This window comes from Botrytis sinoallii (genome assembly GCF_014898435.1).
Source record: "Botrytis sinoallii strain Bc 23 chromosome Unknown BSIN_010, whole genome shotgun sequence".
In the NCBI taxonomy this organism is placed as follows: domain Eukaryota; kingdom Fungi; phylum Ascomycota; class Leotiomycetes; order Helotiales; family Sclerotiniaceae; genus Botrytis; species Botrytis sinoallii.
In genome coordinates, this window is record NW_024066037.1 from 1827546 (window position 1) to 1850234 (window position 22689).

Below are 22689 nucleotides of genomic sequence, written 5' to 3' on the forward strand. Positions count from 1 at the left end.
TTCTGTTCTACTTATTCCGTATAAAAGCTTTACCAGATATTCCTTCAAAAGCCTGATCTGTACACCTGCCTGCCTGCTCTCTGAAGAATTAAAGAATAAGGATATAACCACAATCTCCTGAAAGCCTATTCGGCTTACACCTGCTGGAAATATAAAATGTTTTAGATATCGATCAACAAATTAATAATATTCTAAATAAAAGAAGAAGATATTCGACTCCAAAAATCTATTATTTCGAATTCTGAAATTGGAAAGATGTTTTTTTTTCAAAGAATACAGAAAAGCTACCCCCCTTATCGACTGTACGACCATAAAATCCATCTTAAAAAGAAGCTGTTTTTTTTTTTAGTGCTTTGTACTTATCTTCTGTTTCGAATAATTAAAAGCCCTAAAAAAATAGTTGGAAGAGAATCTTAGAAAAGGGTTTATCTAGTTGAGCTCTTTTTCCATTATTTCCCCTATCTTGTTTATCAAAAAGGCCAATGGGGGCCTCCAATTTTATATAGATTATCACCTTTGAATAACTTATTGGTTAGAATCGAGTATTTCTTTACATTAACAAAAAAATCTCTAAACAATCTGAAAGGAATGAAGTATTTCAATAAAATCGATATCATCTCTACCTTCAACAATATAAGAGTAAAAGAAGGATAGGAATATCTGATTATATTCCTGTATTCGATTCGGATTGTTCGAATCTTAGTTATACCGTTCAGATTAATAGAAGCCTCCTGCAACCTTTTAGAGGTTTATCAATGATTTTTTATAGGGATATCTGGATGTATTTTGTATTGTTTATCTGAACAACATTCTGATATACAGCTGAATTCGAGAGGAATATATCCGCTATATTCAAAAGGTCCTACAAGTATTGAGGGGAAGCCGATTTTGTTGCTAAATTCGAAAATACAAATTCCTGAAATCCGAAACCAAGTTTAGATTTTATTTATAGAAAGCAATAATATTCAAATGGACCCCGAGAAAATCCAAACAATTGTAAATTGGAAACTGCTTGTTAGTATAACCAATATCCAAGTATTCATTAGATTTTTGAACTTTTATTAACAATTTATTAGAGATTTTTCGAAGATTATTAACCCGATGATAGATCTGATCAAAAAGAATATTCTATTCTTATAAAGCTCTGCCTATCAAGAAGCGTTCGACCGATTTGAAGTGAGTGTTTATTGAAATATCTATCCTGACTTTCTTTGATTAGAAAAAGGAAATGATCATAAAAACCAATACCTTTGATTATATATCCGCTAGAGTACTCTCCCAATACAACAATAATGGAGTACTTAGACCTATACATTTCTTCTCTAAAAAACACTTGGTAGTTAATACAATTACAAGATTTACAATAAAGAAACTACTAGCTATTATCCATTACTTCAAAGAATAGCATTTTGAGTTAAAAGATGTCACATTACTAATTCAAGTAATCACTAATTATAGGAATCTGGAATACTTTACCATAACGAAACTATTAAATTATTATCAAACCTGCTGATCCGAATTTCTGTTTCGATTTAATTTTCCGAATCACCCTATCACTCCGGAAAACTAGATACCAAACCCAATATACTAACCAGGAAATCAGAAAATCTCCCTAAGGAAGGGGATGAACACCCTCCTACACCAAAGCCATACTATCCTGAACAAGAAAACCTGGATTCGACCTATTTTCTATTACTGTTACCCTAATCGAACTTAAGATTGCTAAAGAGAGTATACTTTTGCTATAACCATCTATAGCTAGAGAAACCCTGATTCTATTGATATCACCGATTATTTGGATTTCGATGATACCATAACTTTACTAGAAAATAACAAAGTTATAGAGCCCTGCAATCCCATATGCTATATTTATACCCAACCCTGCAATACAACTAAAGGATTAGAAAATCCTTTAAATCTTTTTATTGATCTGCTTACCCTATTTCATAAGACTACCAAATCAACCCTATACCCAAATCTATTCTGAAATCTCTATAAAAGGGATCCCCGAAACACCCGAAAATCATTCTTGTTGAGTGTACCGAAAACAACAATCTACTGTACTACCAAGGGAAAACTATATATTCCCGATCATGATCTTTTGAAAACCTATCTGCTCCATTTGTACCACGAATCGCCCACCACTAGTCACCCACCACCGTACCCGAATCTTCGAATTACTATTCTGAAACTATTACTAGCCTGGATATTACAATTATATTACGTAATAGATCCATAACTACCATAATTATTACTGTGCTGCCCTGAATCATAAAGGCCAGGAGGGAATTCTCTGCCTGCTCTTGATCCCGTAGAGAGCTTGGCAAATATCTCAATAGATTTTATTACGTATTTGCCTGAAAGTATTGATTTCAATATTATTATGGTAGTAGTTGATCGATTAACAAAATGAAATATTTCTATTCTATTATAATACCTGCAAACTCTGAAAAAGTTGCTCGTTTATTCCAGAAGAATATCTGAAAACTCTATGGTTTACCCCTAACCATTATATTTAATTGTAAAGCTCAATTCGTTTTTTAAATTCTAAAAATATATCTGTAAGTGTTTGGGCATAGCTGCCAAGCTTTCAATTACTTACTATTCTGAAACTAATGGATAAACCAAAAGGGCTAATGCAATACTAGAATAATACCTCTGATCGTATATAGCCTACCTGCAAGACAACTAGGCAGAGTGGTTTTCACTCACCAATTCTCTATTAATAATACTTGATTCGAAAGCACTCAAATGATCCCATTCTTCTCGAACTATAGGTTCCATTTCTACCTAGGCTTCGAGTCTGTACTGTCCCAGAGTAACCGTTCTGCCATACGAGATACCGAAGAATTCGTTATTAAAATGGAAGCTATTCCTTACACTTACAGATTGAATTAATTGCTAGTTAAATCTGATACTCGAAGAATACCAATACCTGCTGTTCCCTTGCCTGTAGATACCTGCCTGGTAACCTAGTCTGGCTGAACACCAGAAATATTAAGACTCTATACCCACAAAAAAAGTTCGATTGAAAGAATCTTGGCTTTTCAAGATTCTAAACCTGATAGACCCATATATTTATAAACTGGAACTTCCTATCTCAATAAGGATTCATTTTATTTTTTATATCAATCTATTATACCCTACACATAATAATCCTATCCCTAGACAGTACAACTTGTTGCCACCACCTGTCGAAGTCGATGACTTAGAACAATTCGAAGCTACCGAAATCCTGAACTCCTGTTAGAAAAAAGAGGTTGTGGAGGATTTCGCCCTAAAGTATACTGTCCGCTAGATTGGTTATGATACACTGATCGAAGAATCTGCGAGTTACCTGGAAGATGTACAAAAACTGATCTGCAATTTTCATTGTAGATACCCTAACAAACCCGGTTCCGCTTGATCGGGCTCTGTCTGCCTGTAGATTGTAAACCGTGATGTGCCACCTCGATGGAGCTTGATTTTTAGAAGAGAAAGTAATATTACAGTATAAGCTTATGTGATATGTTGGTCCTATCAAAAAGGATCGAAAGAAACGTTCGTATCGGAGTACAAACAAGCTAAGACCCAATCGGACTAGCTTGCTATAAAAATTCCGTATATCTTTAATTTAGAAGATTCTGTATTGTAGCTCTTTGAGCTATGTTTTAATTCTCAATCTGAACCTATTACCCGAATCAGTATAATCTTGCCAGGTTAGAGCAAAGTTATTAGAACCTTATCCAGCCCGCCTGCCCCATGATATCTGTATTAATATAATCCCCAACAATTCAACAATTATATCAATACATTTTAATCTCACTAACTATAAATACTCGAAAAACAGATACAGAAGTATATATTCAAAATATTATTTAGGTGTACATTCAATCTATTTCAAACTTATATCACACTTTTTATACCTATGCTCTAGAAGAAATGAATTTACCAACCAATATGATTTTACTTATTATTAAGCTATTATATAGTATTCCTAAAACAGAAACCATTGGTTCCAAATATATTATACTTATTACTACAAAAAGCTTAAGATACAGCAATCCATATATAACCCTTATCTTTTGTATATTAATAATAAAGGAATTGAATTCGGTATTATAGGACTTCAGACAGATGATACATTCATCATTAGGGATAATATATTTATATAAACTGAGAATAAGCAATTCAAGCAAGCTGGCTTTATAGTTAAGGATTATAAGAAACTTATTTATAATTATCCATTAAAGTTTAATAGTATTATTTTTATATTTAAGGATAATAATATTTATCTTAATTAAAAGAAATAATACAGTAATCTACAGCTCGTATCTATAGAATTCATGGATATATATAATATATATAGCAAGATTCAAAAGTATGCTTTTATATATGAATAATATATTATATAATAAACCTGTAGAGTATATATTATAACTATATATCAACCTAAGGTATCTTTCAATCTATTCATAGCAATATAGATAATTCAATCTAATAAGGATGATATTGTGGCGTTAAATAAGTATATTAAGTAGTAAAACGAAACTCTGTTAGAGAATTCAAATATATACTATTTGACTTAGATTTACTTAAGATTGTTATTTTTACTAATATTTCTTTTGTAAATAAGAAGGACTATTTGTTTCAAATAGGCTATATAATCATTATAATAAATAAATACAATAATACTAATAGTATTCATAATCATTTATTAAATGTAAAAGAGTTATACACAGTGTTTTGATATCTAAGCTATATGAATTAGTTTAGGGATTCGATATCAGTACAGCAATCACTTCTATAGTTAGCAACATTCTCAACAAAAGATTCCATTAGTTTTGTGCACTGATTTCAAGTCATTATATAATCTACTTATGAAACTAGGAACGATTAATAAAAAGAGATTAATAATCAATATTATAATATTATGTCAATCCTATGAGTGAAGGGAGATCATTGAAGTGATTTGGATTGATGATTCAACTAATCCGACTGATACAATAATAAAAGGAAAGTTATATCAAGCTCTTACTAATCTGATTAATACGAATAAGATTGATATTAAGCAATGAAGTGGGTGGAATGGGATTAAAGGAAGGGATTGGTTTTGCTGGTAAGAGATCAGGGACTTTAGCCAGTAGATAGAGGATTTTTATGATTTTACGATTTCTTTTCAGTTATTGTATTTAAAGCTATAAAAGAGAGTTTCGAGTGTATGAATAAAGGAATTCACTTCAAAAGAATGACTTTAATATAATAACTACTGTATCAAAGGTATTTAGGCAATACAAAGGAGACTAGCTTTTTCAGTAGTGCCTATATAAGGCCTACTATTTCCCCTCATTAGCTAGCTCTTTAGATTGAATACAAATAGACATTTAGGGGCCTACTGATAGTGGGAACCACGTCTTCCGTATCTCTCTCGAACCAACAAGATTCTTATATTATATCTGTCTTTCTATATTTACTATAGTATCAATTAGAAAATATTTTCTTATTAGAATTCCTCCCTTTTAATGCTCATCACATTAAATCTGAATATCAACTTTTTTACTAAAATAATATATTAAAAGTCTTTTGTCCAATAAATATTCCTCCTTAACGTAATTAGATTTTTTTCGTGTGTCGATACTTACTTAATGTTTCATTTACTGTTCAAAATATACGAATCTCTACACTTAAAAGTGTATTCTTATAAGCTAATCTCTCTATACCCTTAGCTAGAACTAGTACAATCTCAAATATAAGTATAGAGGGAGCTTAATGATAACGAGTTATTCAAGATTTGACTAATATTGATTGAGAAAGAGCTTCAATTAGATTGCGAGGGGTTTAAGAAATCCATTAATTTAGATCGAAAAAGGGGAGGGTAAATATACAAATTCAATATCTAATTTCAAAAGTACAGCTTCAAAATTAAATAGGATTAAATCTATTCCTCAAAATCCTGATTTTATATTCTAAAAAATAATCAATTCTTTATAACAGCTTTAAAAGTTATAAAGAATTTAACCTTCAAAATATAATTAATATATACCTTGATAAATCTATTAATTTGATTATTATATAAACATTTCAGATTGCTAAAACAGCCACATCAAATAATTAAGTTAAATAACTTGAATACAATGGTAGATTTAAGCATATAATATCATTCTCTTTGCAATATACTTGAAAAGCTGCTCGGCTAAACAAATAGCAACCCACTCTCGCTTCTTCTCCTCTACCATAGGGATCGAAGCCCACAACGAGCCTATCCACCCGGGAACCAAGCTCTGCCTCAACAACAACCCGGATCAGACGTTCCCTTCTGGAAACAGAAGCGGATCGCACCCGTAGAGGAGCGAATAGCCTCTGGCATTGAAGTTAAATTGCTAAATTCGGTTGCGACGATCACGCCGTTCAAATAGTTCCTTATCTTAGCACGTCTAAATACCCTTAGGGAGGTCCAAAACAGACGTTAATTAATATAAATAAAAAAAATAAAAAATAAATACTTGAAAAGCTCTTGATTCATAACTTTCATACCCATCTAATACCAATATTCGATATCTATCTTTTTTTTGATTTTTAATATACTTATCAAAATGTTTCAACCATTTTAAACCTATCTCATTATTTATCCATCCATTAAATATAAGTTTAATAACCCAATCCATAGGAAAATCGGTTTTGATATACCAATTAGAAAGATAAACCTATCCTTAAACCACTAGAAATGGAAATATAATTTCACTCTTCCCATTGTCACATATAATTGCTATAGCCCATTCTCTATTACCTAATTATATTACCTTACTTCTACCATTTCGTTTAGTATTAGTTATGTTACGGGAGCTGCCTCTAGGGTCATGTGGAAGTGTTTAGAGATCTCTCGAGGTGGTTTAGACTAGACTTCAAATAGGAATTCGATAAGGTTGGAACTGATTGCAATTCTTGTAACTATAGTATGAAAACTAATGATTGTCTTGAGCATGAAGCTCTATATTGTAATGAACCTATTCCTTATATAGACCTTCATACTCTACGAATCGACAAGTCGATTGCCACAAAACCGATTTCGATAAGTCGGTTTCCTGATCACGTGAGGCCCAGCACCGTGACTTGTAATGATACTATTGTTTATCTAATCTGTACTTACTAACGTGTTCATCAGTAAGCGGAACACTTCAAAATACACCAAAATTCAGGCTTTTCTGATATTCAGATTTTAATAATTAATCATTATTTTAATAAGAAAATCTATTCAAAAAATTCAAAGAACTATTCAGTAAAAAGAAAACTTTAAAATAACTTATCTCATCCTCAGACCACACGGTGATTACATAATAGGCTTGAGGCCTTGTTTTCGAGGCAGGGGCCTCCCGAAGGTTCACCGTAGGGTCTGAAACAATTTGGTTCCGGCTTTGGTGTGAATAGTAACAATTCAGCTTTTTCTGATTTTTTAATTAATATTATTAAATCATTCAACAATCGTATTATTTTAGTGCAGATTCAATATATAAAGCTGATTTTTCTCATTATTTTGATATAATTTTTATTATTATAGCTCTATTAGATTATATACAAATACAGCTTTGAAAATTAAAAAGTAATATTTCAAATAGTAACATTTCAATAAAATAAGCACCCACCCCCTTCGAAATCCATTATCACCATAACTTTCAATTAAAAAATATATATTCCAGAAATCCTCTTATTTAGCTCATCCTCCTCATATAAACAGAATCTTAAATAATAAAAGTTGTTGTTGATTTCGAAGAGGTTGGGTGCTCTTAGCTCTAAAATTCTGAAGCAAAATGCCTTAAACTTAAGGCATTTTATATTTAGAATTTAACCATCATTGACGATATGATCCTAACGCCACTGATACATTTGAAAAGACTTGTAAGGTATTCAGCTCAATAAGGCGATTCGATTGATACTATTTTTATTATTAGTGAAGATAATTTGAAATCATTGAAAATAACTTAGCTGGTTTGAAAAAAAAACTTTCCAATTGAATTTCACAACAACCATAACTCCAATCAATTTAAAGCCGATTCATATAATAGTATCAATTGAGCTCTTTCGAATGCTTTAATTAGTTTTTCAATAAATAATAGTTGAAAGGGTGATGTATATGGTTGAAGTGCTCTCACCAAACGAATTGAGTTGTTCACCAAAAACACGCCCAAATACTCTCAGACTCTCGAGGAGATAAACGTTCCCCCCGATCCCTGATTGGCTGAAAAAAATTGATTATTAGTAAGCAATCCAAAATATCAATAGTATCAAAAAGACCAATATGAATCTTCAATACTATAAAAATTTATCGACAAAGAGGGTTTGAAAGTGAGATAAAAAATAACGAACAGTTATTGAGAGATAAGAGAATCGTGATTTCTCGGCTGTCACGAAGTCACATACATTCAGGTAAATCACGTGGGATAACGAAGAAGCCGATGGTCCGTTCGCGCACGATCGGATTTCGAGGATTTACTATGGGAAAATGGTGATGGTAAGATCGAAGAAGAACGCGGCCGAAGCCGCTCCGTTAGCGTACGAGATCATGTATATAAAGAGCCTCCTAGAGAGCTATAGTTCTATAGCTTTAGATTCTAAGGATGAAATGAACCCTGTTTATTCAGCTCTCTAAGGCATATCGTCACACGGCCTACTTTTCCTATATCTCAAGATTGAATAAAGTAAATCTTAAAAAAATCTAATATAAACACTTCTTATAATTGTTGAAAATTAACATTAGAATTTCTAAATGAAATAATAATTGATTATTTAATTTCAAATATTCAAAAAACTCGAATTTTAGTGTATTTCGAAGTGTTCCGCTTACTGATAAACCACGTTATTTATTTATTTTTATTTATTTATAGTGATTAACATCTAATGTCTGACCTCCCGAAGGGTATTCTAGATATATTAAGGAGCGGGCCTACGGACTACTGACGTTCCCGCTGTTTATAGTAGTGTAATGTTAGTTAATCAGAAGCTTGTTGTCTTTGGTGCTTCTTTATTCAATATTGCTTGTAGCAATCCTGTGGCTATTCTATCTAAAGGTTTGTGATTCTTTTTTAGAGGATCTTGTTTTGTATATTATCCGGATATCAGTAGATAATCAAGTCGATTATTGTCGATCAGGAATACACTTGGAATATGTATAGCTGGTCGATATAGATCTTAGATTATTCGAAATGAAAAGCTTATCCTCGAGATATCGACATAAATTGGTATTTATGCGATTTCGTATAGTTTGGGTATATCTTAGTATAAAATCTAAATCTGATAAAAAGATTAATAAAACTGTTTTATATCTACAGGATACAATTGATATATACTATTGCATCCTATTCGGATTGAAGATGATTGATGTAAACAACCAATCGCTACGCATCTGATTATTAATCAGGTATTGAAAGAAATACAATGGGTTTTTCTCAATCCTATATATATATAGGTATTTATACTATTTTTGTAATTAAATCTAATATAATAAACTACAAAATCACCATATCCGATCCTTATCGCTATAAGTTTGTAGAGTATCTTGTAAAGGAGTTTGAGATTCCCCGATTTCGAGATATTATATGCCGGTTTCCATGTATCGTATGTCTCGGAGATCAGGCCTCTCTTTTCCTTCCACTATCTGCTCTCGGAGTGTAGACATTTGGCACGTAGAGCAGAGCGAGTGCGATAAACCACGTTATCTACTTTATGCTTACTATAAGGTAGATATCAATAAAGATAGGTACCTATCTTTTCTTAATCACTGATTACTTATTCGGTTACCTTTAATCTTAGTTATTTTCCAATCCTATAGTCCCTACAGCACTATTTTCGTGGGTCCCAACACCAAGGACTTGCATTTACATTATAATCCTACCTTTCACTATAATTTACTCGTTGATTCTCAACAGTTCCCCAAAATCCTCAAGCGCAAACGCAAACCGCTCGAAACACGACTTTCGGATGTGATACGTGGTTTTTGATGTAGTCCCTGCGTCATCGGATAAGGGCGATAGGGGCCCAGAGATATGGTAACCTACATGATTGGTCTAGTAACACCGGAAGCCGTTTTGAAAGGGAAAATCCAGCAAGATAGAAGATATGATATCCCAAAAGATTTAATTGGCTTGAAGGGTAAATCTCGGAAGAAACACCATGGTTATCGAGGTCGAAATGGCTAGGTAAGTTGGTCTGATCACCCGCTCTTAGATCTACTCCGAGTCTTGATTGGAGAATATACGGTTCAGTTACGCTAGCTATCTCACTCGCTGCATGCATTCCTACTTTCTGACACATCACATCAACTCATCCAAACAACAGGGTCGATAAGTCAGGAACATTGCGACACCACTTGCTCGTTAGGATACATTAACATTTGTTTTTGAATGGAAAATATGAGGTAACTTCATTCTTTGAAGTTATGCCTTTGGACTTAGGAGCTGGAAGTGATTTGGAACCAGGATATCGAGAGCAAACAGGATTTTGAAGCAAACAGGCCAACAGTACATTCCCAGAAAGGAAGGTATTCAAGGATCGGTTCTGTTAAATGCATCCATCATGCAACGTACGTTGATGCATGTTGGTTCAACAGTTGGAGACAATAAAAAATTCGGTGATGATGATGGAAAGGGAAGGACTTCAGGCATATATAAAAGTCAGTAATGGATGCAATTGAACAATGGACTTTGCAAGTTTATTGCTCAATCCCGCTATGTCTGAAATCCCCGCCACGCCTCATCCGACCTCGGTCAGTACCCACAATTCTCAGATTTCTCATCAACTTTCGGCTCCTGATGATGATGAAGATTGGTCAAAGGTTTCTGATCAAAGGGCCCGCAAGCGGATACAAAATCGCATTGCTCAGAGGAATTACAGTAAGACAAAATTTTCTTCACGTCATTACATTGTTCGCTGTGGCTGTACAAGATTTGGATAAGCTGACTTTAATCCAGGAACAAACCTAAAACGACGAATTGAAGAACTTGAACGACAAACTACAGTGGCGCAGGTGGGCACTAAGTCTAGTGTTGGTTTAGCTTTAGACGACAATTTTCACTATTACCACGACCTGCGTCACTTCGATGGAAATCATAAACACTATGCTACATGCGCATACCAGAATCAACTGCCCCGTAATATTGGCTATGGAGCGTCATTGCACCAGCAGTCCAGATGCGGTGACCCTCGCTCCCACATCGAACAAGAGATGTTAGATTCCTTGTCCTCCCCTGATCCAACGGCGACACACCCCCAGGCAAAAGCTAGGCAGCCAAATCACCGCAATCTAGATCATATAATTACGTATTCTCCCGCGCTCTCAAACCGCACACACGGCAGTATGCCCGTGATGGCTAATAAATCATTGAATGGTAATTCGAGTTCCCCTCGAGATGTAGTAAAACAATCTTCTTTTTCTACTATGCTCAATAGTTTGGGGGAAGACTTCGATCGTAACACGTTAAGTAAGTTTCATTCTCTTGTCAAGAAAGTTGGATTGAGCCGCTAAGACTTTACTCTCTTAAGTTGACGAGGCACATACATGGAACGAACCCTGTGGTGCAAGCTACCCACATTTTTATAGAGACACTGAAGAAAACCCGCTTGCTAGCCCACACGAGGAGAATTTTCAAGATGATATTGCCATGTCATATATAGATTCGGCAATATTCTCAGTCGATGCGCCCCAGGAGAGGTATCCTGAAAGAACGGCTTCTAAGCACTCGCGATCTTGCAAAATATTCGGCGAAGATACTGAAAAATCAGTAGCTGAAACTATGTCCTCAACACCAAAGGCTATAAACCCCGAGCCCAAGGAAAGTACAGCAAATATGCCCTCTGTGCCTGTAGAGGGAGCAAGCTTCAATGAAAGATTGAACTTTCTATTAGAGTGTTCGAGGATCGTTGGATTCACAGATTTCGATTCAGTAATATCAAGCTATTACACTGCAGACTTCAGTGATGATTCAGTAGTAGCAAGCGTCCAAAGACTCAGCCGAAGACGAGGCTTACCGAAAGTTCTTGTTGCTCTGCGCGAGAACGCAGTAAATTGGACACAATGGGAGGCTCAAGGATACCTCGATGAGACTTTTAAATCTGCAGAAGATCTACTAGTAGCTGAGTGCACAAACAGAGAAGAATGCGATACAATTATTGGCATTTTGGCAGGAAATTCACCGTTGGCCAATGGCCACATTGCTCCTGTCGAAGTTTCCGCAGCACAAGCCCAAAAGAAATTCCAGGTAATGGTAAGCTTGAATCCCGGTGCACCGTTGACTATCTTTTTTACCCCACGCTGCAAAGCCGTAATTAATCTTCGAATAGCTTCCAAATCTGTGGTCGCTGGTGTCAGCTCTCACTACAGATGTGGCAGCTGTGCATTCACAAAACCGCTCCCATGTCATACTTGCCATCGTATCGCTACTCTATCTCTCCAAAAAAGCTTCGGCAAAGCATCTTCGACTCTGGATTGGTACTTGCCTGAACACTGGTGAAAAGAGTGACTGAGTGGGACATCCATGTCAAATATCTGGAAATATGACAGGCATTGTGGTGGGACTGAGTCGCATTCATGTTGATCGATTTGTTTGATTTTATTAATGTCTTTTCTCAGTTTGAAGATTTAAATATTAATGTTGTGTGCTGTCGTATCACGATAAACAAACCTCTCAGCGCGTGATTTCAAGCTGAGTGATGGACGAAGACAAGTCCCAAGCTCTCTGCAAGCTACGGGAGATGGCGTCTATTATACACAGCTAATCGCTATTCTGTTGATTTATTCATGTATAAATAACAACTATACACATCACTCATGGATTCATATCCAGTAGAAATCCTCTCCGGCCATAGTTTCCTGACTATTTGCTCTGATGTGTAGCATCATATCCAACGTTATCAAAGATCATTTTCTTGACCAATATGGAACAAATTTGGAACCACTTCAAGCATGCAGTTTCCTTGGGTCCCAGATCGTACCTAGATTCCCCCGAGGATCATCAGTTCAAACTCGGTGCTCTGGAGGCTACTTGTGCAACGAATAACATGAAGAATACTAAAATCAGACTTACCATCATCTTTTCTCAGCAAGCCTCGTTCGTCATATTCGGAAAATCTCCTCTGGTCCGACCAAGCCTCAAAGTTCGACCAATCAATACAGCTATGTTTGGTACGATCATTAGCGTGCGGGTCATAGCTGTTAGGCTGCCAAGTATAAGTATAGATACTAAGGTCCGGTTGACACATGAGGTGCTCACGGAGAGTTTGGATACAGTGCTCTATGCGTTGAGGGTATGAATTAGCGAACAATTGAACATATTGAAATTGAAAGGCAGAAAGAAGCAGACTGCCAACCTTCGCTGAGATTGGGAAAAAGGGATTAAATTTACCAATATGTTCGGGATAGATCATTCTGGGCTCAGTGACAAATTTCTGAGCGTCGGGATAATAATCCTTGGCTATGTAATGACGGATGACTTTCTGGCAAGTTTCTCAGCAAACGAACAAGTTGAACGTGTTCATACAGAAGACGGGACTCAAACTTACCAAACAATGTAGATGATGATATACCTCTATCGATCCCCAATAGTCGTTGGAACCGTCAGCAAGTTTTATTGAAGTCCCATTGACTTTTCGAAGATCGTCTTCCGAAATACGTATATTTATTCCTGGGTGCGTGTGAGAATTTCCCCAACAGTCAAATTTTGCAGACATACTACTCATTAAGTCATCCCACGCTTTGTCAACTGCTGGGCCCGGATTGCCAGAGAATGGCGACCCGATTAATTTGCTACTTTCAATTGTGACAATGTTGTACAACGCTCCATCATAAGCTGGTGCTATTCTCCAGTTAGCAATAGCACACTATTATTGTGAATGCTTTGAAACCTCACAATGTATCAGGGGTTTCGGACATTTTTGCTCGCAAGAGCGCCAGTAAATTGTCTTATGATTTGCCACGGCAACAGCTGCAAGCAAAGACAAGAGAAAAGCTAACAGATGAAATGTAGCAATCAAGAAGAAATTGCGTCGAGCAGAGCATCTTTTCCTGACATAGCTCTTGGGGTGATTACAATCCTCGCTTTGAACTAAACCTTGGAAGCCGGAATTGAGAGGTTCCATAGACTCGTCCTGAGATTCCATCATAAAATAACGAATTGGAAGCGATGGTAATTGAATGAATAGGTTGTTAGAGCGGTATGAAGCAAACCTCAAGTACCACATTCTAGTAAAGGCCCAAAGTGTGTGATATAATACAAGCTACGTACAATAAGAATTGTCTACTGATAAAACATATTGACTTAACATGAGTATAAGATACAGTATGTAATCATAATCATCAGGCACATCAAATGTACAGTGAAAAAATCTATCGGCTTCACGCATAAGCCACACGCGCGAGTAGACTAATACACTGAGTATGAGTACAGTCAGAGATACTAAGACGTGGGACATATGGCTTAGGTTACTAGCTGTTTTTGGAAACTCTTGGAATGTATCGTAAGGCTAGCGTGATAAAAAAAACCACAAACTTGGGTATCGAATGTCGAATATCGAGTACGGAATTGTTTGAATTCAGAGAAGAAAAATACTAGGTACCTATTGCAAGTTATCAGTACCAGCGATAACACTACTGTAGCGATAACTACGTAGATTAGTCATTCAGAATGGCCCGTGCAGAAGGTGTCATACTAGCGAGACTAGTTCCCAGCCTTGTATGTACGTCCAACTGAGGTCTAGCGCTAAGCCCCGGAGATCAAGAGCAAAGAATGTATAGCCAATGTCGAATGTCACGTTACATTTAATTGCTCTCACTCCCTGGTAGGATCAGCAGCAGCTACTCACTGGATTGTGACGGTCAATATTATGGTTGCGCCTGACGATAAAATTGTTGTGATTTTATCCAACAAATAGTCACCCACGTGAGGTTTTGCCGATACAGTGACATTAGTCGGTTGACAAAGCACAACATGATAAGCTGGTTCGCTCATCATAAGGTATTGAATTTCAAGTATTCTATTTACCAAGACTAAATGACAGTGTAGTACCATCAACTGGATACGGAAATAAGCATCTGATGTAACGGATTCGAAATGAGTGTATAATTTGGAGCATCTGTCTGATTTCAAGATGGGTAGAGGCAACCCCTGCCGCATAATAGAGACAATTACTTGAAGCCCCCAAGCTAAAATCAACAAGGAAATGATCACAACCTCCACCGCCAACCATCTTCAACCTCCCGCTTCCTTGCCCGTCGCCAATTGCCCTCGTGAAGCAAGATGAATCGTTCAAGCGGCATGGATCCTAGTAGGGAGTGGCATCCTCCATACCACGTTTGTAGGGAGTGGCATCCTCCATACCACGCTTGTAGGGAGTGGCATCCTCCATTCCACGCTTTTCCTTGTAGGGAGTGGCATCCTCCATACCTCGTTTGTAGGGAGTGGCATCCTCCATTCCACGTTTGTAGGGAGTGGCATCCTCCATACCACGTTTGTAGGGAGTGGCATCCTCCATACCTCGTTTGTAGGGAGTGGCATCCTCCATGGTTGGTAAAGCCCATGCGGTCGAGGCCAAGGCCAGGACTAAGACGGTGGTGACAGAGATGGGACGCATTGTGATATGTATAGTTTTAGTGGCAAAAAAAAGTGAGGCTTTATGTTTTTGCTTGCAGGATTTGAGTATATATAGACTGATGCTTTTGAAGTTCGAGTTTCTAAGAGTGGGCAAAGATTCTTGTGTTAGGAAACAAACGAAGTGATTGGACCTAGACGTATAAGTAGTATTCACTGATTGCGCCTCATCAGTGATAATATGGAGCATTGATAAAGCCATTGCTCTGCATGTAGGCTCAAACGTGCTTAGTCAAAATGTCACTGATGAGTTTAGTAGTGACTGGTGTGGGGAAATCAGTCTGAGTCAGATATTTAGTCAGAAAACTTTCTTTCTTCAAGATCTACCGAGTGATACATATGGTCTGACTATTGCTTGCGGTAAGTTGTGTACTGTATTACACGTACTGATGCCTCAACTCGCTGACCTAGTGAGATGAGATCGATGACCTTCATATTAGTTGGCAATGCTCATATGTGCTTATCTTCAGATTTAAGAGCGTTAATATTATCCACTCTGATTTAGCTTTCCAGTATACAGTTTGTCTGGATTTGCTTGTTGATCGCTTTATTATGAATTTTGAAGCGAAGATTTCACAGCTACGGGGTTCTTTTGTGAACTCATCACATACTGATGACGAAGAGGAGGAGTTTCTCAAACATTCAACCACTTCCCGTAAGACGGAATCCGGACCTTGGTTTCAACGTCGAAAAGTCTTTCTCGTCACTAATATTGCACTCATCATAATTACCTTGATTCAGGGCCTGTTCATTGCTCAGCTGAGAATAGAGCTATCACATCAGCTTCCCAAGTTCTCGCCAAGTATGCCATGTATTTCAATTCTTAGGAAAGTAGAGGCTAACCGTGCAAAAATAGATGGATTGAGTTACGCACGCGATAATATCCGTATAGCGCATGTCCCAACACGGTTCTGGAACGACGATGAGGAGGAGGAGGACAAATCATGGACAGCCATTGAAGCAGGACATGGACTCGTTTCAGTCGCACCTGAGTGGGCTGCTGCCCGTGGCCTTCCAGATTCCTTGATTCACCCTCGAGATTCTTCAAAACGAGTATACGTCATTGAAGGCTATCACGGCATACATTGCCTTGTAAGCTGCCTTCCGCGTATGTTTCTTTATTGACATACAAGACTGATACAGCCTTTAGCAAACCCTTCGTCGTCATTATATGAATCTCCGACGCGGTGAGACACCAGATCGTCCACTGGAACACGATCTCCATTGTTTCGATTCTTTACGTCAGAGTATCATGTGCATGGCTAATGACGAGCTCCTGTATACAACAGGGCACAATGATGCGGGGATTAATCAGACACGTCAGTGTCGCGATTGGGATGCTTTGCGAGAATGGGCCTCAGGATTCACATCTTGCTACCATGATTATGTGGCACCATCAGGAGAAACAAAATGGGGAAAATGTGACAATGGGGTCGATGGATTGCCATATGGTTCATTGTTGTCTTGAGAAGCGAGTCGAACAGCAAGGGGTATTTATAGCAAAAATGCATATTCTAGATCCTGAAGTCAACAAAGATGTTTGCGATGCGTACCTGGAATAAGATTGTTCGAGAAAACAAGTAAACAAATACCAAAAGATACCACCGATACTGTCAATGTTTCTTGCATCGTCAATACGATATTTTTGGGCTAGGCAAATAGGTGTTCACTAAGACTACTTTGCAATTTGACTTCGTAGCTATTTGCACTGCATATTTTCCTCAACTCACAGTGCTCGAGCACTTCGATACATCTGCTTACTAAATGTTGGTATCAATTTGGTGTTGATTAAAGTGTAAAGTACTTCAGTCTTATCAATATGATTGATTGTATTATTCGTCTTGATCATTATTAACTATGGGAAGCTAGTACTTGATATAGTAGAAGTGCAAGCGCTAGTGCTAGCGCTAGTGCAATACGGTGCCCTCTTTAGATCACATGATCGATATCCCGACACTGGCAACTCTTAAGTTGAATATGATCATGTGCCTAAGCCCATTATTCAATCTTAAACACAGTGTTCTACTCCTGCTCCCTTAGCTCCCATTCCACTATTCTCTTTCCACCCAATGTGTCACTTTAATGACTATTTTATTAGTGTCAATCAAGTCTTTTAAAGCTTGATATACATCGTTTTTAGTTATGGCGTCCGTAGGATTCGACTTCCCGTCAATCCATTTAATCTCCCCGATTTCCCTATTCTCGTAGCATTGTCGTACAGCCATAATGTCGATTAGAAGGCGCTTTTCCTCGCTAGTGCCGAGCTTAGTCAATAAGTCATATAGTGACTTAGAATCCGTACATAGTATCAATGGTATCTGCTTCTTAGGCTTGAGAATAGCATTGATAGTGCCCTTAATAGCAGCATCTATATCGAAACCTAGAACTAGTGCATATAGCTCAGAAGCTAGTACACTTCTAGTAATTCTCTTACATTTAATCGATATCCAGTAAATGATATTAGCATTGCTGTATTTATCTACTAAATATATAACATAGCCAATTTGTGAAGATAGATTAATATTATTAGCGAAGGATACATTGGTAAAGACAACTAATTCGATAGAATCCATGTCGAGAGATATAAAGGTTAATCTTCTTCTTGGGTTGTCCATCTGTCATTTGATGATCTTATTGAGCTTAATAGCATCTTCTTCCTTCGGATCTACTATCTGGGCAGTAACTGAAAGATGGTATGATGCCTTTGGTTGATATACTGTTGCGATATACACACCTCTCGCGCGTTGAGCGATATATTGGTTCTTTGAAGTAACATTCTTTCGAATCTTTCCCCTTGTTCCCCGCATATCAACACTCCCTAGTGTGACCATTCGGAGATTATCACACTGTTTCTCCTGATTCAGATAGATTCTATTACCCTTAAGAATGATTAAACCACCATTAAACTTAAGTAAATGATCTTCAGTGAATTGCTCTTTGTTTTTAACTATAAATCCAGCTTTCTCTAACTACTTTTGTTTTAATTGTGCAAATCTTTCGTCTGCAACTATAAGAGTATCATCGGTTTGTAATCCTACAATACCGATGCCGTCATTGGAGTAAAGTAAACAGGGATCGTATGTAGATTGCGTCATATTTAGCCTATCCCTATGGTGATTGTGGTAGGTTCCAAACCAGTGATTTCCTGTTTCTGGTATACTATACAAGAGCTTTATGATATATAGCACATATCCGAAATCAAGTCCGATCTCTTCTGATGCTTCCATATAAATAGGTCTGTTCAAAGTCGTGGTTGATTGGATGTATGCCTGTATGATATTCTGTAAATAGATCTGAATATACTTATTTGATGCTTACAAAATAGCGGCAAGTGCAAGTATAATATGCTGACTAATGTATTGAATAATCAGTGATTGTATCAAAACAGTAGTTTTGCCTATATCTTGGTATACCTGAACCACTAGTCGTGATTTCGTGTATACTTTATCAATACCTTCTTCTTTTATTTCGTTAACAAATCGTAATTTAAATAGTTGTGTTCCGAATAGTATATTAGCTTTTGAGACGATTTTAAAGACTCCATTTTCTATTAGTCCATCAACTTCCTTGTATCGTAATTCTTTATATTGTGTAGGTGTATCATCTTGTAAGAATACAGTTAATTGTAATAATAATAGCTTAATATCGATATCCATCAAATTAATCATATTAGTTAAGTTGCTTTTATACAACAACGTAGTTATATATCTGGTTGTACCACTAGCAGTAGTATTTGCAGTTGTAATATTTCCATTCATAATGTATCAATTACTATAATGTCACCATTGTCATTACTATTTGTATCATTACCATCATTCGATTCGATTTCTTTAGGCTCTTTATAAAAAGATTATATAGATATAGATCGAAATTTAGTTGGTCCACTAATAAGTTTCACTTCACATATTTCCCCATCCATTCCAATCAGAATGTATAGTTCAGTCCACTTGCCTAATATATTACCATCTTTTCCTTTCTCCATACTAAAACTTATAAATTAAGTAATAAAGTAAGAACTGATATTATAGATAATCCATTCCTCAATCTGAATATTTCTATGATCTATCTTTTAATTTATATATAACATACTTCTATTATAGCTTTCTTTATAGCTTTTGTATATTGAATAATTATCGGGGTTGATAGATTAATATCATTTAATCTAGAATATATCCTATAAACTAGTAATGTGGGAATAAGCCCATTCGGTTTAACTATATCATTTACAGCTTTCATTACTATTTACAGGATTATTGTTTTTATTAAATTGTTATCTTCAAGCTTTTTAATCAAAATCTCATATACACAGTGTAGGAGATAATAATATCTTTCCATTATATTTATAGAGTTGTATGCTTCAACTGATACGCTCTTGATAGTGATTAACATAGATTTTGCATTCTGAACAAACTCTTTATTTACAAAGTTCTTTCCTGTATTATGAATAATGTAATCTGATGATCCCACATATACATCAATCCAGCATTCTCGAAGAGTATCGAATATATACTTAGCTGAAACATTTTCAAGAAATCAAGCTGCTTGATAATGTATTGCCTTATCAACAATATGTAAAACTGGTTTGTTTGTAATGTACATAACATCGACATATATAGTATAGTTAAATTCAGTATCTTTTGGTAGAATAAACCTAAAACATCCAGGTAACTTACTATGTATTTGATAATACTTATAATATTTGATAAGATATTTTATAATGTTATTACTCTCATTGTAGCCTACACGTTGTAGTACATTATAAAAGCATTATGCAAATGGGTAGTCGAATTGTTGATATAAATACTATTGTCACGGGGTGACACTAAGCCCTTTCTGTCCTGTCCTGTCCTGTCCTGTCCTGCTATATATGTGAGAGTAAGGTAGAACTTCCAGTTCTACCTCCTAGTCTTTGGGCGTTTAGCTCAGCGGTAAAGCTTCTGAATACTCCCAGAAGTGATCCCGTGACAACTATAGCTTAATAGTTATTAAATAGTAGTTATTCTAGCAAATAGATTTTAAATAAACTAATTCATATTTATTTTTTATATCAAAAATATATGCCCACATTTTTCTAATAACAGAATATTAATTAATTAGATTAATGAATTTGTTGGTGATATTATTATAGAATGCTTTAAGCCAATCCATATCCTCAAGTCCCAATAAAAATGGAATATCAGTATCTACAATATGAAAAACAATGTATCCAAATAGTATATCAATATAAAATAAACCTATTGATATTACAATCCCCTTCCCAAAACATACATTCACCGCTTCTGCTGTTTATGGATTATATATCATTAGGCATACCTGTTGCCATGCATAATATTATTTAATCCCAACTATAGATTTACTTGCACAAACTATATTGATACATATACCAAAGAACTCCTTGCTTATATAACTTATATAAAAGATATCTATTATACTTTCTGCTGATAGAGTAGCTTTAATAGAGTCTCTAATCAATGTATATAATATTGTATTGATTAATAACTAATTGAATATCTCTTAGCTATTCATAAGTTCTGAATTAATGAAAAATGCTTTTTCTTTAGTATCATCAATATTAAGATCTGTAAAGAACTATTCTATTTCGGTTTTTGAATTAGATTCTGTATTAGTAGCTTTTTTCTTATATTCGATTAACCATTGGTTATAGTGCTTATTAAATATATTAATTATTACTATCCTTAATCTTTTCCCAATATTCACATCGATTTTTATTCTATTCCTTCTAGGAATGCTTTATTGATCGATATCCCTCTTTCTTGCATATCCAGCAACAATTTCGTTAATTCGAAGAATTAGATTGTTATCGAAATCTATTAATATTGTTCTTGAAACTATTACTTCTGAAATTATTGCTTCTGAAAACCTTTAGAACTATCTAAACTATTTCAGTTATTATTACTATGGAATCTTCTATCAGTGAATAGCACTATATCTTTTTTCTTATATAATCTCTCCTATATATTAATAGATTATCACAGTTGATTAATTAAACCAAACACCTTCTTTTTGGGGTTGAAATAAGCTAGATTGTATACCTCAACATCTTCACATACTAGTATAAGTTTATTGTATAGATATAACATCTGCCGCATAACGGGATTAAATCGATGCTATAGTATGTATAGCTGTTTAATTATAATAGTAAGATACTTATTAAATGACTTGTTTTTATATTTCTTTTTAATTGATTTGAGAATAATATTATTCCATTTAAATAGTATATTGCGTTGATACTCTTCTCCCTCAAAATTACTTTACATATAAATACAAAGCTTTTTGAATATAGGTAGTAGTGCTTTGTAGTTGGTATAAAAAAACTCGAGTGTGCTATCTTTTAGTATGATTGGGAATACTTTGTATTGCATATTTATAGGTATCTCTGCACGTTATAAGATTTCATAGAATATTGAGAATTTGAAATCGAAATTATTGTTGTCCCCGCTATATTTCTTCTTATTGATATAGAATTTCAATAAACTGATAAAAGATTGTGTATTAGAATATATCAATAGTTTCTTATCCCTATCACATCAACCTCTATTATCCTTTCTATCACTATTACTATTGTTGTTATTATTAGAATCTCCTTCTTCATTACTGTTTCCGTTATTATTTTCATTATCATTTTTATTATTGTTTCTATTATCTTCTCAATCATTATTATATTTGAAGTTGTTTTCGATAAATTTATTAATCATTCCAGATTTAAACTTAGGCTCCTTAATGTTATAATTTTTCAAAACTTTCTGAACCTAATCCTTCATCTATATATCTATAATAGATCTACGAGATTGATTATATAAAGCTATATATACTTCAATATTTATCTTTGGTATCAATACTCCTCGAGTATATAGTATTATATATAGCTTTTGTGTATCTATCTGATGAATCTTCGCAAACTATCCAGCTGTGAATATATTGAAGTTATTATAAAAAACCTCAGCAAGCTTGTTATCGTTGATATTCTCATAATTATATTATTTACATTTAAATTTGATATATTTAATAAACTCTCTAGTATTAAATACAATATTCTTATTATTAGCCTGTTATTCCT

General features: G+C 35.2%; 3 protein-coding genes across 3 annotated transcripts; 1 reads left to right on the forward strand and 2 right to left on the reverse strand.

Annotated features, from left to right (window-relative positions):
* Positions 1-11614: 11614 nt before the first annotated feature.
* Positions 11615-14124, reverse strand: EAF02_006647 (uncharacterized protein; the record flags this gene model as incomplete). The annotated part of the gene is made up of 6 exons (XM_038902695.1): positions 11615-11829; positions 12163-12318; positions 13053-13259; positions 13371-13461; positions 13528-13820; positions 13875-14124. 6 exons carry the CDS (start codon positions 14122-14124, stop codon positions 11615-11617), a joined length of 1212 nt encoding a protein of 403 aa, XP_038757915.1.
* A 1161-nt stretch (positions 14125-15285) lies between these two features.
* On the reverse strand, positions 15286-15594 carry EAF02_006648 (uncharacterized protein; the record flags this gene model as incomplete). Its single annotated transcript, XM_038902696.1, has 1 exon — positions 15286-15594. One exon carries the CDS (start codon positions 15592-15594, stop codon positions 15286-15288), a length of 309 nt encoding a protein of 102 aa, XP_038757916.1.
* Positions 15595-16163: 569 nt separating this feature from the next.
* EAF02_006649 (uncharacterized protein) lies at positions 16164-17079 on the forward strand (the record flags this gene model as incomplete). The annotated part of the gene is made up of 3 exons (XM_038902697.1): positions 16164-16413; positions 16468-16703; positions 16762-17079. 3 exons carry the CDS (start codon positions 16164-16166, stop codon positions 17077-17079), a joined length of 804 nt encoding a protein of 267 aa, XP_038757917.1.
* Between the last annotated feature and the right edge of the window lie 5610 nt (positions 17080-22689).